Source organism: Octopus bimaculoides, chromosome 4 (genome assembly GCF_046866305.1).
Source record: "Octopus bimaculoides isolate indiv1 chromosome 4, ASM4686630v1, whole genome shotgun sequence".
Lineage (NCBI taxonomy): Eukaryota > Metazoa > Mollusca > Cephalopoda > Octopoda > Octopodidae > Octopus > Octopus bimaculoides.
In genome coordinates this window covers 117,662,377-117,684,876 of record NC_142931.1, presented here as the reverse complement: position 1 = coordinate 117,684,876, position 22,500 = coordinate 117,662,377, and the positions used below count along the sequence as shown (strand labels likewise).

Genomic DNA, 22,500 nt, shown 5'->3' with positions numbered 1-22,500 from the left:
AGAGGTGAAAGGGCATGGCACATCGTTAGCGAATGCCCGAATTTGGCAAAACGCGAATACAAAAGACGACATGGCAACGTGGTAAGAATGATCAATCGGGAGCGTTATGAAAATCAACACCTACAAAGGGCAAAGACGTGGTATGAGTAAACCCCCAGAAGGAGTCACTGAGAATGAACATTGCAAAATCCTGTGAGATGCAATGATTCAGTGCGATTACCTGGCCAGGCATCGGAAACCGTACATCCGTACGTTGTTGTGAAAAAGAAAAAGAAAGAACATGCATGATAATCAACATAGAATGTCCCGATGACAACAGGATATAAGAGAAAGAAGGAAAAAACTAGTGTCCGACGTAGGATGTGGGCTGCTAAGAACAGCTCACATCCTACGCCAGACACTATCAATTCAATAATATAACCCAAACAAAACAATCCACAAACACAAGACACATTATATAGCAAATATTCAATAAAATAAACAATCACGTACTGGCATTTACCCAACGCATTACACACACAACACACAATACAAACACTAGTACAACAAAAGACTGCACCAGACCCAACAAAAAAGGAACTGACGCAATACAATACCGGGAAGAGTTTGCACACATACCAACAACACGGAGGTGCAGCAGTTCTGCAGAAGAAATTTGTCTGAAACTTCCAAATGATTGATAATAATGATGGTTTCAAATTTTGGGATAGGAGATAAATCGATTACATCGACCCCAGTACTCAACTGATACTTTTTTATCGACTCCGAAAGGACAATAGGATGAAAGGCAATATCGTGCGGATTTTGAGCTCAGAACATAAACAGACGCAATGCTGCTAAGCATTTTACCCGTCATACTAACGGTTCAGACATTTTGCTGCCTTGATAATAATAATCTTTTCAACTGTAAGCACAGAATCAGAAATTTTAGGGGAGGGAGCTAGTCGATTACTTCTACTCCAGAGATCTGAAATGACGCTTTGGTTAGTCACAGATTTCCGGTTGCTACTCTCAGAATGCCGTGCGCAAATGAGACTAGTATGTTGAACACACCATTGTTGTAAACGAGGAGAAATCATTCTCACAAGAGATACACTACAGCGTCCAGTTTATCTAGCGTCTGAACCTGCCTAGATGTGCGAAGAATAAATATGCAAACATTCATTACAGATTACGCTGTAGACGTGCAAACAACGATGTATATATGTATATGTATGTGTGTGTATAATATGTATATATACATGCATGTATATATATATATATATATATATATATATATATATATATATATATATATATACACGTATGTACTTAATACAAACACACACACATATATGTACATATACACTGTACACTGTATAGACGTATATACATACACAAGCATATATACACAGATATATAAATCTTATAGATACACACATGCGCACATATACGTAGAGAGGAAGAAGTTATGGAAGAGAGAGCAGGAGAGAGCAGGAGAGAAAAAAGAAAGGGTGTGAGAGAAAAAGAGAGAAGTGAAGAGAGGGGGGAGAGAGGAGGAGAGAGGTAGACTAATCCTGATCGACATGCACACATGCATTTAAACCTTACCAAATACTTAGAAATCTCCAATTCTCATCATAGTAAAAGAAAGATCCCAGATTTGCCACATCTTGAAACACACGAATCTCAAAGCGTGTATGTAATTTTTTTCTCGATATCTTTACCAATGCAATTTTGCATTATTTCATTTATATCAATTGCAAATGGAAGGAATGATGGACGTGTCGTAATTATTTCTATTCAACGGCAAAGACAGTTCTTTATTATCACAGCATTCTCGATCCCTTACTATTGCTACATCAATTATTTCGTACGATTACTATTTTTGTCAGAGCAATAATTTCCGTTAAGTTGTGTGTGTGTGTGTGTGAGAGAGAGAGAGAGAGAGAGAGAGAGAGAGAGAGATTGTGCGTGCCTGTGTGCGAGCGTGTATTTCAGCTTCTTCTATAGTAGCTAATTTTTTGTATCGTTACTTTTTTTCTCGCAGGAGTGAAGATCTGCAAGGCTTTCAAGAATGTTGCATTAAAAAATATTAGAATTGACTGACTAATGTAGGTTTCTAACTTAATCTGTTGTGTGTCTATAAAGGTGTTCACATACTGATGCTATGTGGTGTAATATCTTAGGAAATTATCCACACAGGCAATATCTATTATCATTAATAAAACATTTATGAATATTCCATTCTGTGTATTTACTCGTGTTACTTGTTTTCCAGGGGAAATGTTACTGTATCTATGCAAAATGTTCTACCTAGATAAGCGAAATGTGTTTGTGTGTGTGTGTGTGTGTGTGTGTGTGTGTGTGTGTGTGTGTGTGTGTGTGAGCGTGCATGGTGTGTATTATTTCAGACATTCAGTAAAAGTTGTCCTCATTGCAGCCGTCAAAATGGCTGCCATTATCACATTATTATTATTATCATCATCATCATCATCATCATCATCATTAAAGGCGCTTAGCACCTGGAGTGTCGGCAAGCTCTCACAGACCTATGCCAGTGGGGTAATGTGGCCACTGGAAGTTCCACATTGGGGGATCTATAGTGGATTAGTGGCGAGTAAGAGTGGCAACATCATCTGGGCGTCGGGGGGAGAGCAATAAGCTGGTCTTTTCCAAAGAACCTTCAGGCCAGGCCTGTGGACAATTTCCAGATGCCCATAGTCTGGCAGTGCTACTGAGAGGCTCTGCTAGTTTCAGGACAAGTTCTACAAGCACGGAAGTGCTGTCAAGCGAACTTCTTCAAGGTGCGCGCAGAACAGCGATGAAACCGTTTTGCATGTCCGGGCCGCGAAATTTTTTTCCCACGAGTGTTCTGGAGCTCATTTGCATACAGCCAATCAGAGCTTACCTTGACCTTGTCAAGTTAACAAACACATTCTACCAAGTAAACTCAAGACGAAGAACGGTGTAAGTCGACCGATCCCCCAAATATGCCTGATTTTAGGAGATAATTAATTAGATAAATTTGCATCTATATCTATTATCGGATTTTGTTAGGGCCCAATATAGTAAAGATGTGGATGGGAAAAATGTGGGTAGAGGGTGATGTGCTAGCAATCCTCTCCCCTTACTGTTTTAGAAGGTAAACAACGACAACACAAATAACTACGCAGAAGCAGCCATAGTTGAAACAGGAACAAGAACAACAAGCATTATCAACAGAGAAAAGATGCATGATCCTTCCTTACCCAAATGACCTTATCTTATCGCCCATGACTTGCGCTCATCAATTAGTCTAATAGCTCAGCTCTGATTGGCTGCATGTAAACGAGTTCATAAATGGGGTCCGGAACTCTCGTGGGAAAAAAATCGCATCCGGGCCCAGCTGACTTGTGGAGTTTTGTCGAGTAGCTGTTGACGCGTGTGTGGTGGATGCAGTTATCAGCCGAGTCCATTGTGAGGGTGGAAAGGTCTAACTACTAGACCTTCAAAGCTGAGGTATAGTTTAAAAATAAAACATGCACTCTTGAACATACGGATAGATTTTGTAAAAAACGGCACAACATAAAACAACGAAAGCAATTGAGGAGGAGCAATTTGTTCAAAACAGCAACGAAATCCCTCTCTAAGTAAATAACGAAGTAACTGATAGAGCATGAAGAACCGTCCGTTGAAAATAAAAGAAAAATAATTTATCGAAAAAATTATGCAGCTAGGGTACCAATTATTATCGTTATAAATGTCAGTGAGATGGTAGAATCGTAAGGGCATCGGAGAAAGTGTTCTTTGTTATTTGTTCCGGCTTTTTAAGGTATGAGTATAAGTATCGCACCGAGGTTAACTTTGCTTTTCCATCTATTCTTACTCAATAAAATGCCCAGTAAAAGTACTCGTCAAATATCGATTAACATCACCGCTTCAAAAATTCCTGCCTTGGTGTCTAAATGCGAAACTGTTACATTATCGAATGGTGATTCTGTAGGAAATATGCATCACATTAATTCATTGGATGATGAATGTGCTGGCAGAATTGTTAGAACATCGGACAAAATGCTAAGCAGCATTTCTTTCAAATTTACGTTCGGAGTTCAAATTTGGCTGAGGTCGGGTGTGTCTTCCTTGCGGGATGTATAAAATAAAGACCTGTTGAGCACTGGGGTCGAGGTAATCAATTAGCCCATTCCCTAAAATTTCAGTCCTTATATCTACAGCAGAAAGGAATTTGTTGTGCGTGTGTGTGTGTGTGTGCTTGGCTGAGAATGTACAATGTGTATTGTGATACTGAATTGGAAATGTGCAGGATGTGAGTTGCAGGGTTGTACTTAAAATTAATATTTTTGGACAGTATATAGATTTGCGAGTTATTAATATTATTGGCTCTTGCTAGAAATCATTATTACCAATACTGTTAGTTATAATTGCTATTAAATTTGCCGTTGTTGTTGTAGCGAACTATTTGAAGAACTAACAATTATTCACATTACTATAGCTATTGCTTGAATAATTGACAAAATGAAATGCTTTATATATAGGTAGATATAATAAAGGAAACAACAGTAATAACAACAATCTCTCTCTCTCTCTCTCTCTCTCTCTCTCTCTCTCTCTCTCTCACGAACACTCACGCACTCATATTTACACACAAACACAGACACACAGAAAACAAAATAACATTCATTTCAACAAAGTTCAGCCATCTTACATTTAATAAATGAGCTCCACTTAGCAGAAAAGCAATTACGTTTTTCGTAATTCTAAATTTAATTTCAAATTAGTTTTTGAACAATTTCAAAATCAACTCCATATTCACTAATACAAACATCATAAAATATATATTCTCGATGTTCAAATATATTTCTAAATCAATGATGGTTTTCATTTATTTCTATATTTATATATTATGCAATATGTTTAACTAAAGATACGAGACAATAATAATTACGCCACACAAAAGATTGAATTCATATACTTATGAATTCATACGTATTCAGCTTTGACTAGTGAACGCATGTTTGACAACCGGAATATCGCAATTACTGAAAGCATTTGTGTCCATTCAGCACATTCGAGGCAGCTGGTGTTATTTGTTGTATGGTGGACGTTTATCATTAAACATTGTATTAACAACGAAATTCTATCAGCTTTTGGCAGCAATATAAAGGAGTTGCCACACAGCATAGAGAACTAGTGATGTGCCGTTGTACAAAATATATAGGGATTCACTCTATCTTTCCTCATCTACAATAATACATTTTATCTTGCCAGGAGTGAGTCGCGTTGCCACTGATTAAAAGTTTTGTTATATCTCTCAACTAGGATATTTCATAACTGATGTGACAATTGTAATTTTCAACTATTTATATGATAGCTGCTTTGATAATTCCTCACCTTATGTTACCCATTTAGTTCTGAGTGTTTATCAAGTAATTCCACTAGTTTGGTTTCTCGGGCTCAAAATAATTTCTATGTTATTTCCCAATTAAATCATATCACTTTAATCTTCTTCCTTCCGATCCTCTGCTGCATCAACATAATGTATCTTTATTCAAGCGTTAAGGCAACAACATAGGTGTAGAAAATAGACGATGTTTTAGTTCAATCCCTCTACAATCTGATGATTAAAGCTCGAATAGGCAAACATTTGTATTCATTTCCAACACTACTCCTACCCAAAGTTTTTTTCATTTGTACTACTTGATTATGGCATTTAATTGTATCACCTATCCAATTGGCATTATTATTACCTGTAAAAAAAGAGGTAATATAAAAGGAGAAAGGGCTCTATACCCCTTTCTTATTTTCTGACCAGGCTCCCGTGGCTTTTATGGGTTTTTCCAGGTGTAATCTTTCGAAGCGCCTCCCCCTATTGGGAGTTTTATTTGTTATATCTTTCTCTGTTTTACTCACTGTTTACACGAACGTTTTCTTTTCGGACAAAACCCTTTGTAACCTTCGTCCTGTCTTTGTCCTTACATGGTTTTGATTTATATTAGCCCTTGTAACCAATAAAACCAGAATTAATAATAATAATAATAATAATAATAATAATAATAATAATAATAATAATAATAATAATAATAATAATAATAATTATTATTATTATTATTATTATTATTACTATTACTATAATTATTATTATTATGACCACCATACTGTGAAGTCACGGAAATTTCGTACTCCGTAAGTTGAAAAAGTGTTTGTAAACGTTTCGGCCTTCTAAAGCCCCGTCTTTTCCTTTCTATTGTTATCATTACATTTCTGAGATTGTCTGGACTGCGCAGATAGTACTGCAGGGGGTGCGCTTCAATAATTTTAAAATTTAACTGCTTTCGACGAAAACAAATATTTTGCAATTATCTGAGATGACTGATAAAGAAGCCATCATAATGCTCGACAAAGGAACGCGCTCCTGGTCGGGTAAAATCGAGAACGGGGAAAGAATTGAGAATATGAATATCCAATGGCCTAAACTTAATGACGTCACCGAGGCGAAAAATGTTTTGTCTCTCAGTAACGTCAAAATTTTCGTTCTCGTCAACGAGAACAACAATCTCAACAGAAGCAACAGTGACAGCAACAACAACAATAGTAATAATAATAACAGCAAGAACAATACGAAAGAAATGAAATATAAAAAAACGCGTCTGCGGCGGGAAATATGGAAAGTTTCCACATAGATGAAGAAGAATCAAAATTGGCAAGAAAAATTGTAAAAAGATGGAAGAAGAATAGCTCTAATCCCTCCATCCGACGTGATAGAAAATATCGCAAGATGCACGGTAACATACCATTGCATTGGCGAGTGGAAATGCTCCTGAGAGCGAAGAACAAAAATGCCTTGGGTGTGTGTGGGAAAAAAACGACCTACATCACCCGAGGACAGAAGTTTGGAACCATTGAGGTGGAATTTGAGACAGAAGAAGCTAGATGCAATTCCGCGACCACTTTGAGAAATGACATTTGCTGTAGCCCATCTTTTATACCAAGACAAAACAATGTACATGATTTATAATTATTATTATTATTATTATTATTGAGTGAGAGAGCAGTACATGCCATCAAAGTGACACTGGGGTAAAATATACGAAGCCCAGTATACCCATCATGACTACCCGTCTGATAAGGGTACACCAGGCACATGCATCACAACCATATGTGCGCGACATGGTGATCTCATATCAAGATAAACAGCGCATGACCTCGCAGGTGGGGCCCAGTTAGAATTATCTTCAGGTCGAGTAGCCCATCCCGCTCAAAAGGTCCCTGAATAAGGTTTGTTTAAGGATGTTGAGCAAGACACCCATGTTTCCACATCTCGACACATGGCTATGATCCTCCCCCACTACTTCTGCTCATGATCAGAGATGCACATATCGTCAGCCACCAAGGGACATACTCAACTGGTTAAGGTCAAACAATTGACGAGCAAATCTGTGTTATTGAGCAGAATATTTGCTGTAGCCCATCTTTTATACCAAGCCAAAACAATGTACATGATAACACTTCCAATCAATTAAGATCAGAAGCCATGTGAGCCACCTTATTATTATTATTATCAGTAGTTTTATTTTTATAACGTGCTTTCACTTCACTACCGAGCGCAGCTCTGTGCGCCTTGGGTATGTGCTGTGGTTTGCTGTGGTGCTCTTATGTTTTATTATTATTATTATTATTATTATTATTATTATTATTATTATTATTATTATTATCATTATCATTATTATCATTTATTTATTTATTTATTTAATTTGTATGCTTGATGTTGCAATCACTTGCCAGGACACATTCAACTACTGCTTTCAAAGGCAACGATTAGTCATATTGCCTCAAAACCGCTGACCTTCTACCTGTATCAGACGTCACGTTTGTTGTTGCTATTGCTATCGTTGTCGTCAGCATCGTCCTTCTTCTTCTTCTTCTTCTTCTTCTTCTTCTTCTTCTTCTTCTTCTTCTTCTTCTTCTTCTTCTTCTTCTTCTTCTTCTTCTTCTTCTTCTTCTTCTTCTTCTTCTTCTTCTTCTTCTTCTTCTGCTTCTTCTGCTTCTTCTTTTTCTCCTCCACTCCTCCTCCTCAACCCCCTCCCCTTTCTTCTTCATCTACTACTACTACTACTACTACTACTACTACTACTACTACTAGCACTGCCGTACCATCACCACCACCACCATGGCAAACACCGCTGCCGCCACTACTACTACTACTACTACTACTACTACTACAACTACTACTACTACTACTACTACTACTACTACTACTACTACTACTACTACTACTACTACTACTACTACTACTACTACAACTACTACTACTACTACTACTACTACTACTACTACTACTACTGTTGCTGCTGCTGCTGCTGCTGCTATTTCTTTCTTTCTACTTCTCTTCCTCTATCTCCTCCTTATTCTCTCTCTCCTATCCTGTCTCCTCCTCCTCCTCCTCCTTCTTTCCCCTCCTCCCATTCTCTTTATTCTTCTACTCCCCCTCTCCTTCTTTTCTCTTCCTTTTCCTCCTTTCTTCTTCTCCGTCCTTCTCTTTTCCTCCATTCTCCATTCTGTTCACTCAGAATTTCATTGCTGTCCTGTCGTTATTGTCGGTATACGTTCTCTCTAGATATCAAGCTGAATCCCGTAAACCTTAGTTGTCTAACAACTTTCTTATAGCCCTGGCTTTACAAAATAAGCAAGGTTTTCTACGGAGTCAGAAAACTCATTTCCATATCTAACATAGTCCACCATCCATTCCACCGTCCATCTAACATAATCCACCATCTTCATGCAACTGTTCCTAAGGCACCTATTATAAATGTGATAAAGACAACTAAATTTACGACAATTCTAGATTCTTTGAAGTTTGTGTGTTAGATCCTGGTATTTTTCCATTTTCTCGCTTTTTTTCTTTCTCTATCATTTTTGTATCAAACGGACAGGCAACATCGATTAAGCAAAACATTCTTTCCTTTTTATTGTGTATAACAATATCTGGGCGTGAATGTTCTATTTACTTATCCGTTTGAAGCTTCATATTCTACGGTTCCTTTCTTGGTTATTTTCACAGATGTGTTCTCTTTTATGGTCATGCCATTTTTCCATATGTTCAAATGCATATTCTCTTTTTACAGATTTGCCAATATATTATTTATGCAACCTGGTCATGTCTCCAGTTCCTAGAATTCTTCTGAACAAGAATTTACCATTCAGACACTATATGGACAACTGGCTCTTCTTGTTCATCACACATTCTACATTCAGCCAAAACATATGGTGAATTAGCAGAAATGTTAGAACCTCGAACAACATCCTTTGCTATACTTCTTCGTTTTTTTTTTACGTTTTGAGTTCGAATCTTGCGAAGTCAACTTCACTCTTTATCCTATCAGAGTCAAGAAACTAAATACTAGTTAAGCACTGGTGTTGATGTAATCGACCAACACCCTCGTCTAAAATTGCTGACCTTGTGCCAAACTTTGGAATAACTGCGAGCAGGTAGAATCGTTAGCAAACCGAGGAAGATGCTTAGCGGCTTTTTGTCTGTTCTTACGTTCTGAGTTCAAATTCCACCGAGGCCAACTTTGCCATTCATCCTTTGGGGTTCGATAAAATAAGTACCAGTTGAACACTGGACTCGATTTAATCGACTCATCGAAAATAGGACTCGATTAAATCGAAAATTGGACTCGGTTTAATCGACTCTTCTTCTCCACCAAAACTGTCAACCTTGTACCAAAATTTGAAATCACCATCATCATCATCATCTTCATTATTATCTTTATTATTATTATTATTGTTGTTGTTGTTGTTGTTATTATTTTATGTTTGACTTTTGCTTTGCATTTGTACAAGTTGGCTCCAAGTCTCACCCAGAGACCTCAAGAGATAACAGGTTAGAAGTTCATGTTGGTATTATGCCTAGGGCGCCATATATTTGGTTTTGTAGATAGTATTGTTCGAGAGAATATTTAAGAAAACATAAGAAAATTATGAATTTGTTTTAAAATTTGAAATTACATAGTATTTTACATAAGATATGGGCAGTCCCCATGAGCACTATCTTTTGAATTTCTGCTATTTTGGGGTTTCCTGGAATCTGAGCTAGGTAGTAATCAGCCCTTTTTGCTATCATTCCTAGGGTACCTATGACAACAGGTATTGCTTTAGTCTTCAGGTTCCACATTTTGATAATTTCTGTTTCAAGATCTTTATACTTGCTCAGTTTTTGGTAGGTCTTGACAGATACGTTTATATCGATTGGGACAGTCATATAAATGAGGGGCATGATTTTTGTCTGAAGTCTTTCAATATAATGTCCGTCCTATTTGCATCTAAATTTCTGTCAGTTTGAATGGTGAAGTTCCAGAGGAGTGAGATATGATCATTTTCAAGCGTATCTCTATTCGGCGTATCTCTATTTTCAGATATTTGTATTCAGGTTATTTTCCTGTCTCCTTTAGAAATACATTATTATCTGTTGGGTCTAATATGTCAATTGAGAGACGCTTTATTCAGTTTCTGATTAGGCCAGAATTTGTGACACTATTCCTACTCGTCAAGACAGCGATTACTGATTAAGAGTAGTAACCATTTTTCTTCAGAAGAGAAAGAGAGATGCAGTTAATGCCAAGAATGTTGCTAAAAATTCTAGAAGTCCTGAAATGTCACAAAATAAATTTAAGCTGAGATACGAACAACTCAAAAGAAAAGAAAACAAACAAACAATCCACACTGAGCATTATACTAGCACGTCTTGCTTCATTAAATTTGAAAGTAGCGTTCTTGTTTAACACAAAATGAAAGATGTCAATAGAGACAATAATGTGGAGCCTGTAGCCAAAATCTAGTTAAGAAGTGTCGTTGCATCATGCATTGGGTTAGATTTGAATTTACTGGAAGAAAAAATATCAAGATGATTGTTCAATATTTCAACCAGGCATTGGAATTACACATCAAAAACATATAGGAGAAGAAATTGATAAAAGTTTTTATAATAAATTTTGCCTACCAAAAGACAAAGCGTCTTGAAAAAATGCCAAGAGGAGACTTTTAATAACTTATAAAGGAATAAAATCGGTAACGAATCATGAGAAAGTGAGAGTTATATTTTACGGGGTATAGTTTTTATGTTTTAGTAAAATGGAATGGTTGTGTACACAACCCTTTACAGGGGGATGCGAGAAAGTTATTCTCTATTCCGAGACCGGGCCTCAATGCATGCTTTTAAGGGATATAAAAAGCCAAAGAATGTGTTGAAGTTTTGTCATCTTTATAATAATCACTCTGTTTATTGCTGTATTATGACACCATATTGAATCAGTCAGAGAAACATTTATCCGTCGTATAATTAATTTAGTACCTTTCTTTTTTTTTTTTTTATTAAAAGAGTGAATTAAATGTAAAATTGACTTACATGTTCCTGTGATAATGGTGAAGGCACGACTAATAAAGTCACATGTTCCAGAGGCTTCAGAGCAAGCTCCGCCCATACTGGATATGAACGAGGAGGACTGTTCAGCTTCAACATTTTCTGTCCAGTAGACAGTGGTGCCATACATGACTTTGACGGGAGGGAATTCAATCGCCTAGTAATGATAGTAATAATAATAATCATAATCATAATAATAATAATAATAATAATAACAACAACAACAACAGCAACAACAACAATAAAAACAACAATGATGATGATGATGACCGTTTATATTTGCACTAAGATGTTATATGAGGAGACGTTATAAGTACCAAATACGATGTAGTGTTCATAGAATCTCGTTCAAGAAATGTTATATAAACAACAGCAAAAAAAGAAATGACATGGAACATCCTAATAGAGAGACAACCGTCTTAGGTCAGTCAGGTCACCCGGATTGTCCCTACTGCCAACAGTAAATAATCTTTCTCAAGTTTAATTCTGACGTATATGCATACTACAAGAACAAGCCGAATTCACTCGAAGCATATTCTTCACTCTCATCTACCTTCTAGCAAATATTCAGGTGGTCAAGCCGGAGTACCGACAATTCACCACCGACAATTTAGCGCTAGATAATTCAGCCTATAAACAATTCAACGCATAGACAACTCGGTGCATGCTATATATCTAATTTTTTATTATATTATATTGATGCTGGTTGTATATCTAAAACACATGCACATACAACCTACAAATACAGCAGTCATAGAATATATTACTTATACATAAACAAAAAGCATACATATACAGGAAACATACACCAGCAAAAAAAAAGCATAACCATATATACACACACCCGTACGAAACGATAACTACACTGTTTGAATCTCCTTTGAAAATGTAACAAGCCAACTACTGGTTCAAAGAATATAATTTAGAATTTTTAGTTCTTTTTGTATCTTTTATCTTTATACGTTTTCAAATAAATTATTGAATTTTTATTTTTTTTATTTTTGTCGTCACCAAAAATAACCTTTACCTAAGTTCAATAAGACGCCCTGTGCTGAATTGTTTATGCGCTGAGTTGTCGGTGCTGAATTGTCAGGCACTGAATTGTCGTGTCACGAGTCAAGCCATCCTCTCCGAACTCACCTTCCTCTTCAAATGGGATGAAAAAAGTTGACGGGAACTTGACCGTAGTGGTTGACCTCCGTCGTTTCGATCTTGTTCACCATAAGACTTCTCTTGCCATAGACAGAATATTGAGCAAATTTGCCTGCCTTTCCCGATCAAAAGAAGAATGTAGTGACGTCATTAAATCGGGCTTGATTAGAATCACTTAAGCTCTACACTCAGCAATAATGGTTCGACACAAATCCACGTCAGAAATGTTCAGGCATTGAATGAGTACAAACAGTACGGTTTCGTCTCTCTGTCCATCTTCCTTTTTCTATGCATTCTAGATTCTTTGCACATTTTCGCCTTTTTGTGCGTTTCAAATAGACCCCACAAATGATATTTCCGTGCCTATAGAGTTTACATTGGTGTTTGTGTGTTCAATATTTCAGGGAGAGATTAGAAGACGGTGAGCTGGCAGAATCGTTAGCACGCTGGGCAAAATACTCAGCAGTATTTCGTCCGTCTTCATGTTCTGTATTCAAATTCCGCCAAGGACGACTTTTACTTTTCATCCCTTCGGGGCTGATAAAATAAATACCAATTGAATACTGGAGTCGATGTAATCGACTTACTCCTCCCTTAAATTTGCTGGCCCTGTACCAAAATTTGAAACTAATATTTTAGGGAGATATTTCTTCCATTTCAAGGAAAGATTCCTTTCAGCCCCTTTTGGATAAGTTTTTTGTCCGCTTAGTAACCGCGTCTCTACTCCTGTCTAGACACCATGACTGTACCAAACACGTATTATATACAAGTCGGAAGACTTGCAAGTCGATACCTGTTGAAGTAAGTCCTCATCGACCAGCATCGTAGTTGGCTGGTAGCGTGTTGTAAGTTCTCCAATGTTTTGTCTTCACTGCCTTTTCTTCCGGTGTGGTGCCATCGACCTCGATTGCCCTTGTGTTCGACATCTTCATAATGACGTAACAGACGTCTGCCGCAATTATACACAATTGCTTTGGCGTCTCATTCCAAACAGTTCCTAGACGTGGACTTTTATTCTTACCAACGAGCAATTACTACTTTCCAAGAGCCAGTTATTTGATTAAATTACCCCTCTTTGATGCTATTGTTGTGATTGATATAGTTGCCGATGGCTTATTTGTGGTGATGAATGCGTAGACTTTCTTGTTTCTATTTTTGTTGAAGGAAATACGAAAATCTATACAAGATTCAGCAATTATGTGAAATGAATACAAGACTAGACGAACGTGTGTTGTGTCATAGTAACCTAACAAGAGTCAAATAAACTAAAATGTTAAATCTGTTAGATTTAGAGACTGATAACAGAGAATTCGAAGAGACAGGTCTACACAAATACGCTTTTATCAAACTGCAAATATACAACTTATATCAATGAAAATATTTGGAATGAGTAGCATAACAGAGATAAACTAACTGAAAACTGAAACTCAACATCAGCAATAAGAAGTATAAATATAATTATATGACAATATTAATAACACACGCATTGGTTCAATTCCATTCTTTTATTATTAATCACTTGGTTAAATATCCAACTAACTAATCCATTATTCCTCTGTGTTTAGCAACGAAAGAGCTTTGACGAGAGAAAAAAACAAAAAAACAAACAAAAACAAAACAAACGACTTACTGCGTAGCCAAGTTAAACAGACAATCGATTAGTTAGTTGGGTATTCAACCAATAACGAAATGGAATTGGACCAGTGCGTGTGTTATTAATATTGACATAATGACTCTCCCTAGACACAGCAAAATTTGTTTTAACACAAGAACTCACATGACTCTTGCAAACAAGATACAGAAGCAAAGTACAATTATAGGAGTTATCACGCAATAAAACTTGCAATGTAATATATTGAAGATTAAGGGAATTAAAAAGCTTATTTACGAACACCAGAAAACTCACTGCATTTCGAACTTACCATCCTGGTTACACCTGTTGTACTCACAATAATGATTTGATACAAAAAGAAAATATTTATAAACATGGTCTCCTGCAATCCTAGCCAGAGATTAAATGAACTAATATGAGAAATCTTCGAGGGCTCAGAGCACTGGGCCAAACAATAAAAGACGTCACTCATCATATTTCCCTTCACTGCTTCGGAAAATATCCACGAACGTAGGTAGAGATAAAAACGCGTATAACAACAACGTAAAGGGATTAACTTACGTGAGGAATTTCATTGTTTTATGCCTCGTAGAAGTAATTTATTGCAGAATACTATGGAAGGCAAGAGCAGTTGAGAAAGAATTCGCTAGAATTTCTTATCGATTGGTTAACTGCTTAGCGGCTTCTTCCATTTTCAAATTAACATTTCTGTTAATTCAAAAATATAAGCTTACCACAAGCACACACACACACAAACACACACACACACACACACACACACACACACACACACACACGAACACACACACACAAACACACACACACACATTCTCAAAATGCTTTCCACCGTGCGTAGTTTTACGGAAAAGAAAGTAAAGCAACTCAGGAGTATTGTTAGAAAAATCCCAAGCATTACATTTAACAAAAAGAAAAGTAAAGCAACAATGGTGTACTCACACTACATTTGATTAATTATGAACTGTGCCGGTCCAATTTGATTCCTCTAATCTCTCTATCACAAACCACAATAAAGTACAAAGAAGACAAGACAGTACACTGCATATCTTCACGAATTGATGGAAGCCACTTCAACAGACCAGCGACAAAATGAAACGAAACAAAAAGATATGAATAACCACCTGAACGTGCCATGTGAGTGATACAGTTTGTTTTTCGATCAAAAATTCAAATTCTACAATATAAGTCACTAAACGAAAAGCCTTCTTTAAGTAGCCAGGTACATATGTAACACCCGAGAATAATACTATAACAATATTCTACAAAACGCTACCTGTCCTATTCGATCAGAACAAGCGTAAATAACACATATGCACAGACATATCTACAAAACCAATAATCATATCAGCCCTAAGTCCTGTGCATAAGAACAGCAACTATCTCAATCTATCTCAGCTCACCTTGTCCGTTTTCGCTGTGACAACCACCAGGACTTATAGGGTGTATTGGAAGTGGGTGATCAATGGAGAGAGTGTTGTAAGTCCACACTAACACGCCGAATCACATATAAAGTTCACACAATCGTAAATTCAGTATATCTGGAAGATTTGTAGGTCGTACTCGTCGTTCGGCTGATTTTCTGCGTAGTGTCGTGGCACTCCGTCGGTTACGACGACGATGGCACCAGTTGATCCAATCAACGGAACAGCCTGCTTGTGAAATTAACGTGCAAGTGGTTGAGAACTCCACAGACACGTGTATCCTTAACGTAGTTCTCGGAGAGATTCAGTGTGACACAGAGTGTGACACAGAGTGTGACAGAGTGTGACACGGCTGGTGCTTTGAAATACAGCTACAACAGAAACTGGAAGAGTGAGAGACAGTTGTGGTGAAAGTGTACAGTAGGGTTCGCCACCACCCCCTGCGAGAGCCTCGTGGAGCTTTAGGTGTTTTCGCTCAATAAACACTCACAACGCCCGGTCTGGAAATCGAAACCACGATGACAGTAATAGCAGATTAGCCACTACATGTAGAAGCATTAAAATATACCAAAACATCTTATAATTTGACCTAGGATTAATAGGAAAATGCATGATTACAAAAGATGCCCGTTGCAATTCCGAATCGACAGAAACAAATACGTTGAAATACGTTGAAATTTGTTGACACCTGATCAAAATATGATTGTCTAAATACGTCTTCACGACTACAGTTCCGCAATTGAAGAGGTAATACCTTTAGTACTTACTAGTTTAGGAATAAACATTTTCAAAACCAAAAGATACAGATCATGGGACTTGAACACTTAAAAGAATGAATTCACAATAAAAACGCATAACAATATACAAACAAAACGAAAACATATTATAAAAATTGAGAATGGAGATCGCGTAAATGGATCTAGCACATGCAAACAAATACAATAAAAGGATATAAAGATTCTCATAAATGAGATTTGTCTCTATCCACAGAAAACGGAGTAACATGTTCCGAACCAGAGTTACACAAGTAAAATTTTAGAATGAAATGATGTTTTAGAAAGATTTAAGAATAGAAAATTCTATAGATTGAATTTTTGAGAATGCCAATAGTTAGAGAATTAAAATCGATAGATCTTATTCTGGACCAACGAACGATGAAATACCAACTATAAAGAAAGCAAATGTGGCCATCGTGGGCATAGTTAAACAATAATCGATCATCAATATCTCCAGCATGAATCATATAATCGATGTAGCAACTGCAGTAGTGACGAAGGAAATTAAGAACTTCCTCAAAACTCTTCATATAAAAACGTTTATACCCAACTAAACAACGTGAGAATCAAACATAATGTGAAAGACAGATAATGATAAAAAAAAATGTTCTCAATCTTTAATGAAATCAACAACGCACAAAGACACCAAACCAGAAAGAGTGAGAAAGACTACAGGAAAAAAAAAAGCCAACTAACTAAAATCAAAGAACCTCTAAAAACAAGAGTTCTTCATTAAATCAGTCACCATAGTATGTGGCAAAAAGCACTTTTCATATCAGTTTTCATGATGCTTTTACCAAGAAGTAGGTAAACACAAAATAGAAATGTAAGCAACCCCAACAGCAGCAAATGAGGAAGAAGAATTTGAAGGTAGAATATTAGATGGCGAATGTATCGCACCTGATAAAAATATTTGAAAACAATATAATAGAACAACTGTAACAAGTAATAACAGAAGACGTTACAAAAATTTCCCAATAGGAAGTGGAAAATAGTAGAAAGTGCAACGATCGAAAATTCAAGTTTTAGAATATTTAATTAAAACTTATTTGATAGGGATCTTCCTTCTCGGATGGTGGAAACCTTTGTCATGATAAAGTAGAACCAGTAACAAGGAGGTATATCAGAAATGCTAGGAACAAATATCAATTCTGCAAAAACAAACAAAAGATCAGAACTCAGTCCCAACCTTATAAGAAACAAAACTTTACATTCATCATTCCATTTATTGATATAATCTTTAGAGTATATGCTAAACCAGACTGGAATCTGATAAAAAATACTATATATAGTCAGTGCAGCACTTTTCTACATTATTTTATTCAAGATATGAATTCCCTAAATTAATATGCTGTAGATGATAAACAGTTGGAAACACTTCTACAAATAGTAGTCGGATACAGCAGAAAAATTAACTTGAAATTCGCTTTAGAAAATGCATCAAGAAAACATTGGAGAGGGGAACATTAATAAAAATGATTTAGGTCACCATACATATAAAAGCAGTAATAAGACAATTAAACCAAAAACATACTAGCAAATAATTAGGGATTAATGAACAAGACAGAGCTGTACAGACAAAAATGAAAGAAAAGGTTAAGTTGGAATGATATAGACGCATTTAATTAAATATCTAAACCATGCCTAAACTTAAGAATAAGGTTATATGTATCAATACTCCAGTTATAATTTATATAATATAATTAACACTAAGATTACTGAATTAGCATGTATACAGAAGAAACTTTGAAAAATAGTGATTGCATTTAGAATAAACCATCTAATATAGAAGTATTATTTTTACAAAGAATACTTAGTGATATACACTAGAAAAATATTTATTTTGAGAGTAGTATTCCAAAAATATTTTGTAATGAATAAAGGAAAATTTATATAAACAGCTAAAAATGTCAGCAAAGCAAAAGAATTCTCCAAAATATAAATCAGAGGTTGAGGTTACGGAAAGTTGCGTAGAGAAAGGAGAAATATCAACGAAGGCTTATATAAATTAGGGTTACCGTATTTCAGTGTAAGAAGGGCAAGAAACGCTCTATATCATTGAGACCTAGAGCAGTATTAAACATAAAGCTACAAATGGACGGAAAATTGACTATTAGGATACAATGTTGAGTGATGTGATTGAAGTAGTTTCAATTGTGATACATTACATTTTTGTTGTTAGAACCTACCCTAAACTTATAATGAATATTAAACATAATTAAGGTGGCGAGGTGGCAGAATTGTCAGCACTCCAAGTGAAATGCTTAGCGGGATTTCGTCCGCCTTTACGTTCTGAGTTCATATTCCACCAAGGTGCTTTCGTGGTCGATAAAATAATAACCAGTCGAAAAATAGGGTCAATGTAATCGACTAAACCTCATCCCTCGAAATTGCTAGCTTTGTGTCAAAATTTGAAGCTAATATTTAACATAACTATAAAGAAACAACCAATCACACTGTTTATGACTGTCTAGTCTACATTGAAATATTCTGATAAACAAGAAAATCTATACTAAAAGAGACTAAAATAAATATTTAAATCTGTTTCAGTTATTAATTAATGTTTAATGTTAAGCACAGTAACTACAGGTAACGTGATGTAATTAATGTCTGGAGAAATTTGAATAAACTTATGTACATAAATGAAGATTATACGGAATGTAATTAAACAGTCGGTATAACCTTTTTATTAACAGACGTATGTCGTTCAAATTGTGCACGTTAGTAGAGTAACGCTTTCTCTATAGTCATTGCAGTCTCAAACCTTTTTGAGACTGCAATGACTACAGAGAAAGCGTTACTCTACTAAACGGTCCAAATGCATCATTATGCATTTGGACTGTTGCTAAACCCTAATCTCGAACCCTCTTTGAAAAATTTTAGGCGTGCACTGTTATAGACCGTACTTCATTGGACGAAACAGATAGAAGTTGGAGGGTCTCAGATCCGAGCTGTACAGTGTATATATATATATGTATGTATATATATGTATGTATGTATGTATGTATGTATGTATGTGTACGTGTATGTGTAGCGAGATAAAATTAGGTATTGAGAGAGCCATTCTGTATGTGAGTGGGGAAGGGAGAGAAACTGAAAAGAGATTTGGATCATCCATAGACTGGAAATGATACTAGCTTTATGAAATACCGACAGAAAAATTATGATACAGGTCTCTGAAACTGATTTATCGACCAGACCCTGGTGTATGTCACTTCACACAGACAGGGATATTAAGTGTATCGTACAGATAGTATTGTCAAAGACCACGTGGAAAAGCAATATTTCCTAATCTATGTTTCATTTCGGCAATGTATCTCTGAAAACAATGGCGAAATTATTCAAATATACTGCTCTAGAAATAGATATCCACTGAATGTGTGCATCGAAGGCTGATACGAAACCACTAGATGTTTTACGTGAAATAAAACAATGATATATGAAATACGTATCCAAAACTCAGGATTTAAATACATAATATATAGAAAAATAGCACCAATAGGTACAGCACAAGTATTATTTAGAGTTTTAACATTATTTACAAAGCCTCACTGAGGGATAAATAAGAATGTAAACTTATTTTTTTCTTTGCTAATGAAATGCTACAAATGAGTGAGGGTGTCTACTAACAGACGGTTTCATGTCTTATTGACCACTCCTTAGAGAAAAGTTATGCAACTTCATTCTTGATCAGTAACCTAGACAGGCTGATATATAAAGCAGTCATAGATTAGGCTAGGACATTAGTGGATAGCCTATTTTGCACAAATATGCTAATTAGATCTTACATTTTTATACCAACAGTAATAAACAAGCGGTCGTAAACTTAAGATTATGTACTTCAGCCACTGTCTTTTACAGACATACATGCACTCATATGCATACAGCATACAACTTCTTGTATGAAACCCCTTTATCTTCCCCCAAAACATTCAAAAGTTGTATGGAAATACCATTGTGATCTCTCGACGAATATACAACGTATCTATTTTTCAGTCACACATTATAAACAATAACCTGTTGGCCAAAAAATGATCCCATCCTCGGTAAGGGGCTTCGGCACTGACGCAACGAATATTACAGGCACCAACCTGTTTTCCCAACCTTTACCGATGGCTTTCCGTTTGTGTTTTTCAGCCTTTTGCCCTGTAACTTCTCTTACCCCATGAAATTTCGTTTGCAATCTCATTTGCATTCACATCCAACAAGATGACCGGGCTGTCAATATAATGCAAACTCCAATTGAACAATTGCGAGTATATTCGCAAGAAACCTTTGGTTTTGTATTTAACAACACTCTTCTATTAAAAGAAATTCCTCATTACCCAATGCGATACTAATCACTTACATTTTAATTCGTTTCTCACATATAGATATGTTATACATACATATCTCCATGTATAAGTGCGTGTGTTGTAAATGCGCGCGTGCGTGTATGTTTATTTTTATTTTCTTTATTATTTTGTAATATCTCTTTATTTAATAGCGCATTGTCAACAATTGTATAAGCTTTTTCAATATTGTATTTCAGTCGATATTGTAACTTGCAATAGAAATACAATAGAAATTTGCTTGTAAATATAATGACAATATATCTTACTGAAATGAATAGGATTGAATTAATATATTCTGTCCGAACTCATTTCAATTCGGGTTCTGTTAACGTGAGAAGCAAAAGAAAGGTAAGAATAAGAAGAAACACAAACTCAATCACATATAGATGCTTATACTCATACTAACGTACACACTCACACACACACACTAACACACATATATACCTCGTATATACCAAGATTATTACCAACCCTATATACGTATATGGGACCAACCGCATTTACCAATAAACTACAGCTACCATCTTAAGAAAGGGCATAAAAATTATGAGCCAATAACGGTGCCTCGACAAAGGTGGTCGACTTGTTTGATATTGGATTACAGATTGCCACCCCTGTAAAATGCAATGGCATGCTGGAAAATGATTCTGTAATAAAAGCCAGTTATTCACGGCTAAAACGCTTTTCTTTTCAGTTTTCGGAGGTCAAACCTGCCTGGGATCAAACTACAACAATGAAGACACATAGGATAATGCAGTCTGGGTTGAAGTTTTGCTGGAAAACATTTGAATGTCTTTGCTTTGCAGTTACGAGAGTTGTATGGGAAACTGTTTGCTAATTTTCCCATTACCAGCAAATTAACAAAGACCTCTCTGCAGAACACAAAATTTCTCTGCCAATAGCCAACTATCGAGTTTATCCCAACTGATTTTCCATTCAGTAGTTTTGTAACAACTATCAGCGAAGTTTCACTGATAGTATGCTTTGAGACAGACGCTTGTACAGTACTCCCTCTGGAGCCCATTTATCTACATATTTACATTCCAAATTTTTACATTCCACCTCAAAGCTTTATTTACATTCTACATGCCTCCCCGAAATAACTCAAAATCGTAATGAGGATGCGTTTAAGGCCATTGTGGTATGACCTTTTATGTTGCAAACTCGTAACTGATCATTCTACATTTCATTAATTAATTTACTGTTCGCAACGAATGCTTAAGAGCAAAATGCTTATCTGTGAAGTATTGCTCTCTTATCTGAGACGGTGCTGATGTTACACAGACAGATATCCTAAATGCTGTCGTGCATGTGTATGTGTATATATGCGTGTGTGCGTGTGTATGCGTCTGTGTGCACGCGCATGTGTGTGTATGTGTGTGTGTTTATTTCCATGACAACTTATATTTACTCATTTTTTTTAGTACTTATCCACCTCTAAATTTCTCGATTCTTCAAAAGGAAAATAAATGACTACCAGACTCAGTTAAGTACTAGGCTTCACAGATCGATGAAAGACACGCATTCTTTGCCCCTGCATTGCCTCAGTTCAATAACTGATACATGGAAAACAATTAGAGATAGTACGCGTGTCTCTGCTACGACAGGATTATACTACATGTCACACATTATGTATTAGATATCCCGATACTCAATGAAAGAAGGGTCTTGCCCATCATGACGTGCTGTGGGGCAGAATTCCGCGAAAGAACATGAACACATGGTAGAGAATCAAATGTCTTAAGCATATAATTATGCTTCTATGTCTACAGATACACAAGCATACGCA

General features: G+C 36.1%; 1 protein-coding gene across 3 annotated transcripts in view; it reads right to left on the bottom strand.

The window, feature by feature from the left end:
- Positions 1 to 22,500, bottom strand: part of LOC106876369 (uncharacterized) — a 515,432-nt gene that overhangs the window by 43,555 nt on the left and 449,377 nt on the right. For all 3 annotated transcript variants that reach the window (XM_089351223.1, XM_052967376.2, XM_014924884.3), the window contains one exon: positions 11,384 to 11,555. In XM_089351223.1, the coding sequence (XP_089207349.1) occupies positions 11,384 to 11,555 (172 nt within the window). The remainder of the gene's footprint in view (positions 1 to 11,383; positions 11,556 to 22,500) is intronic.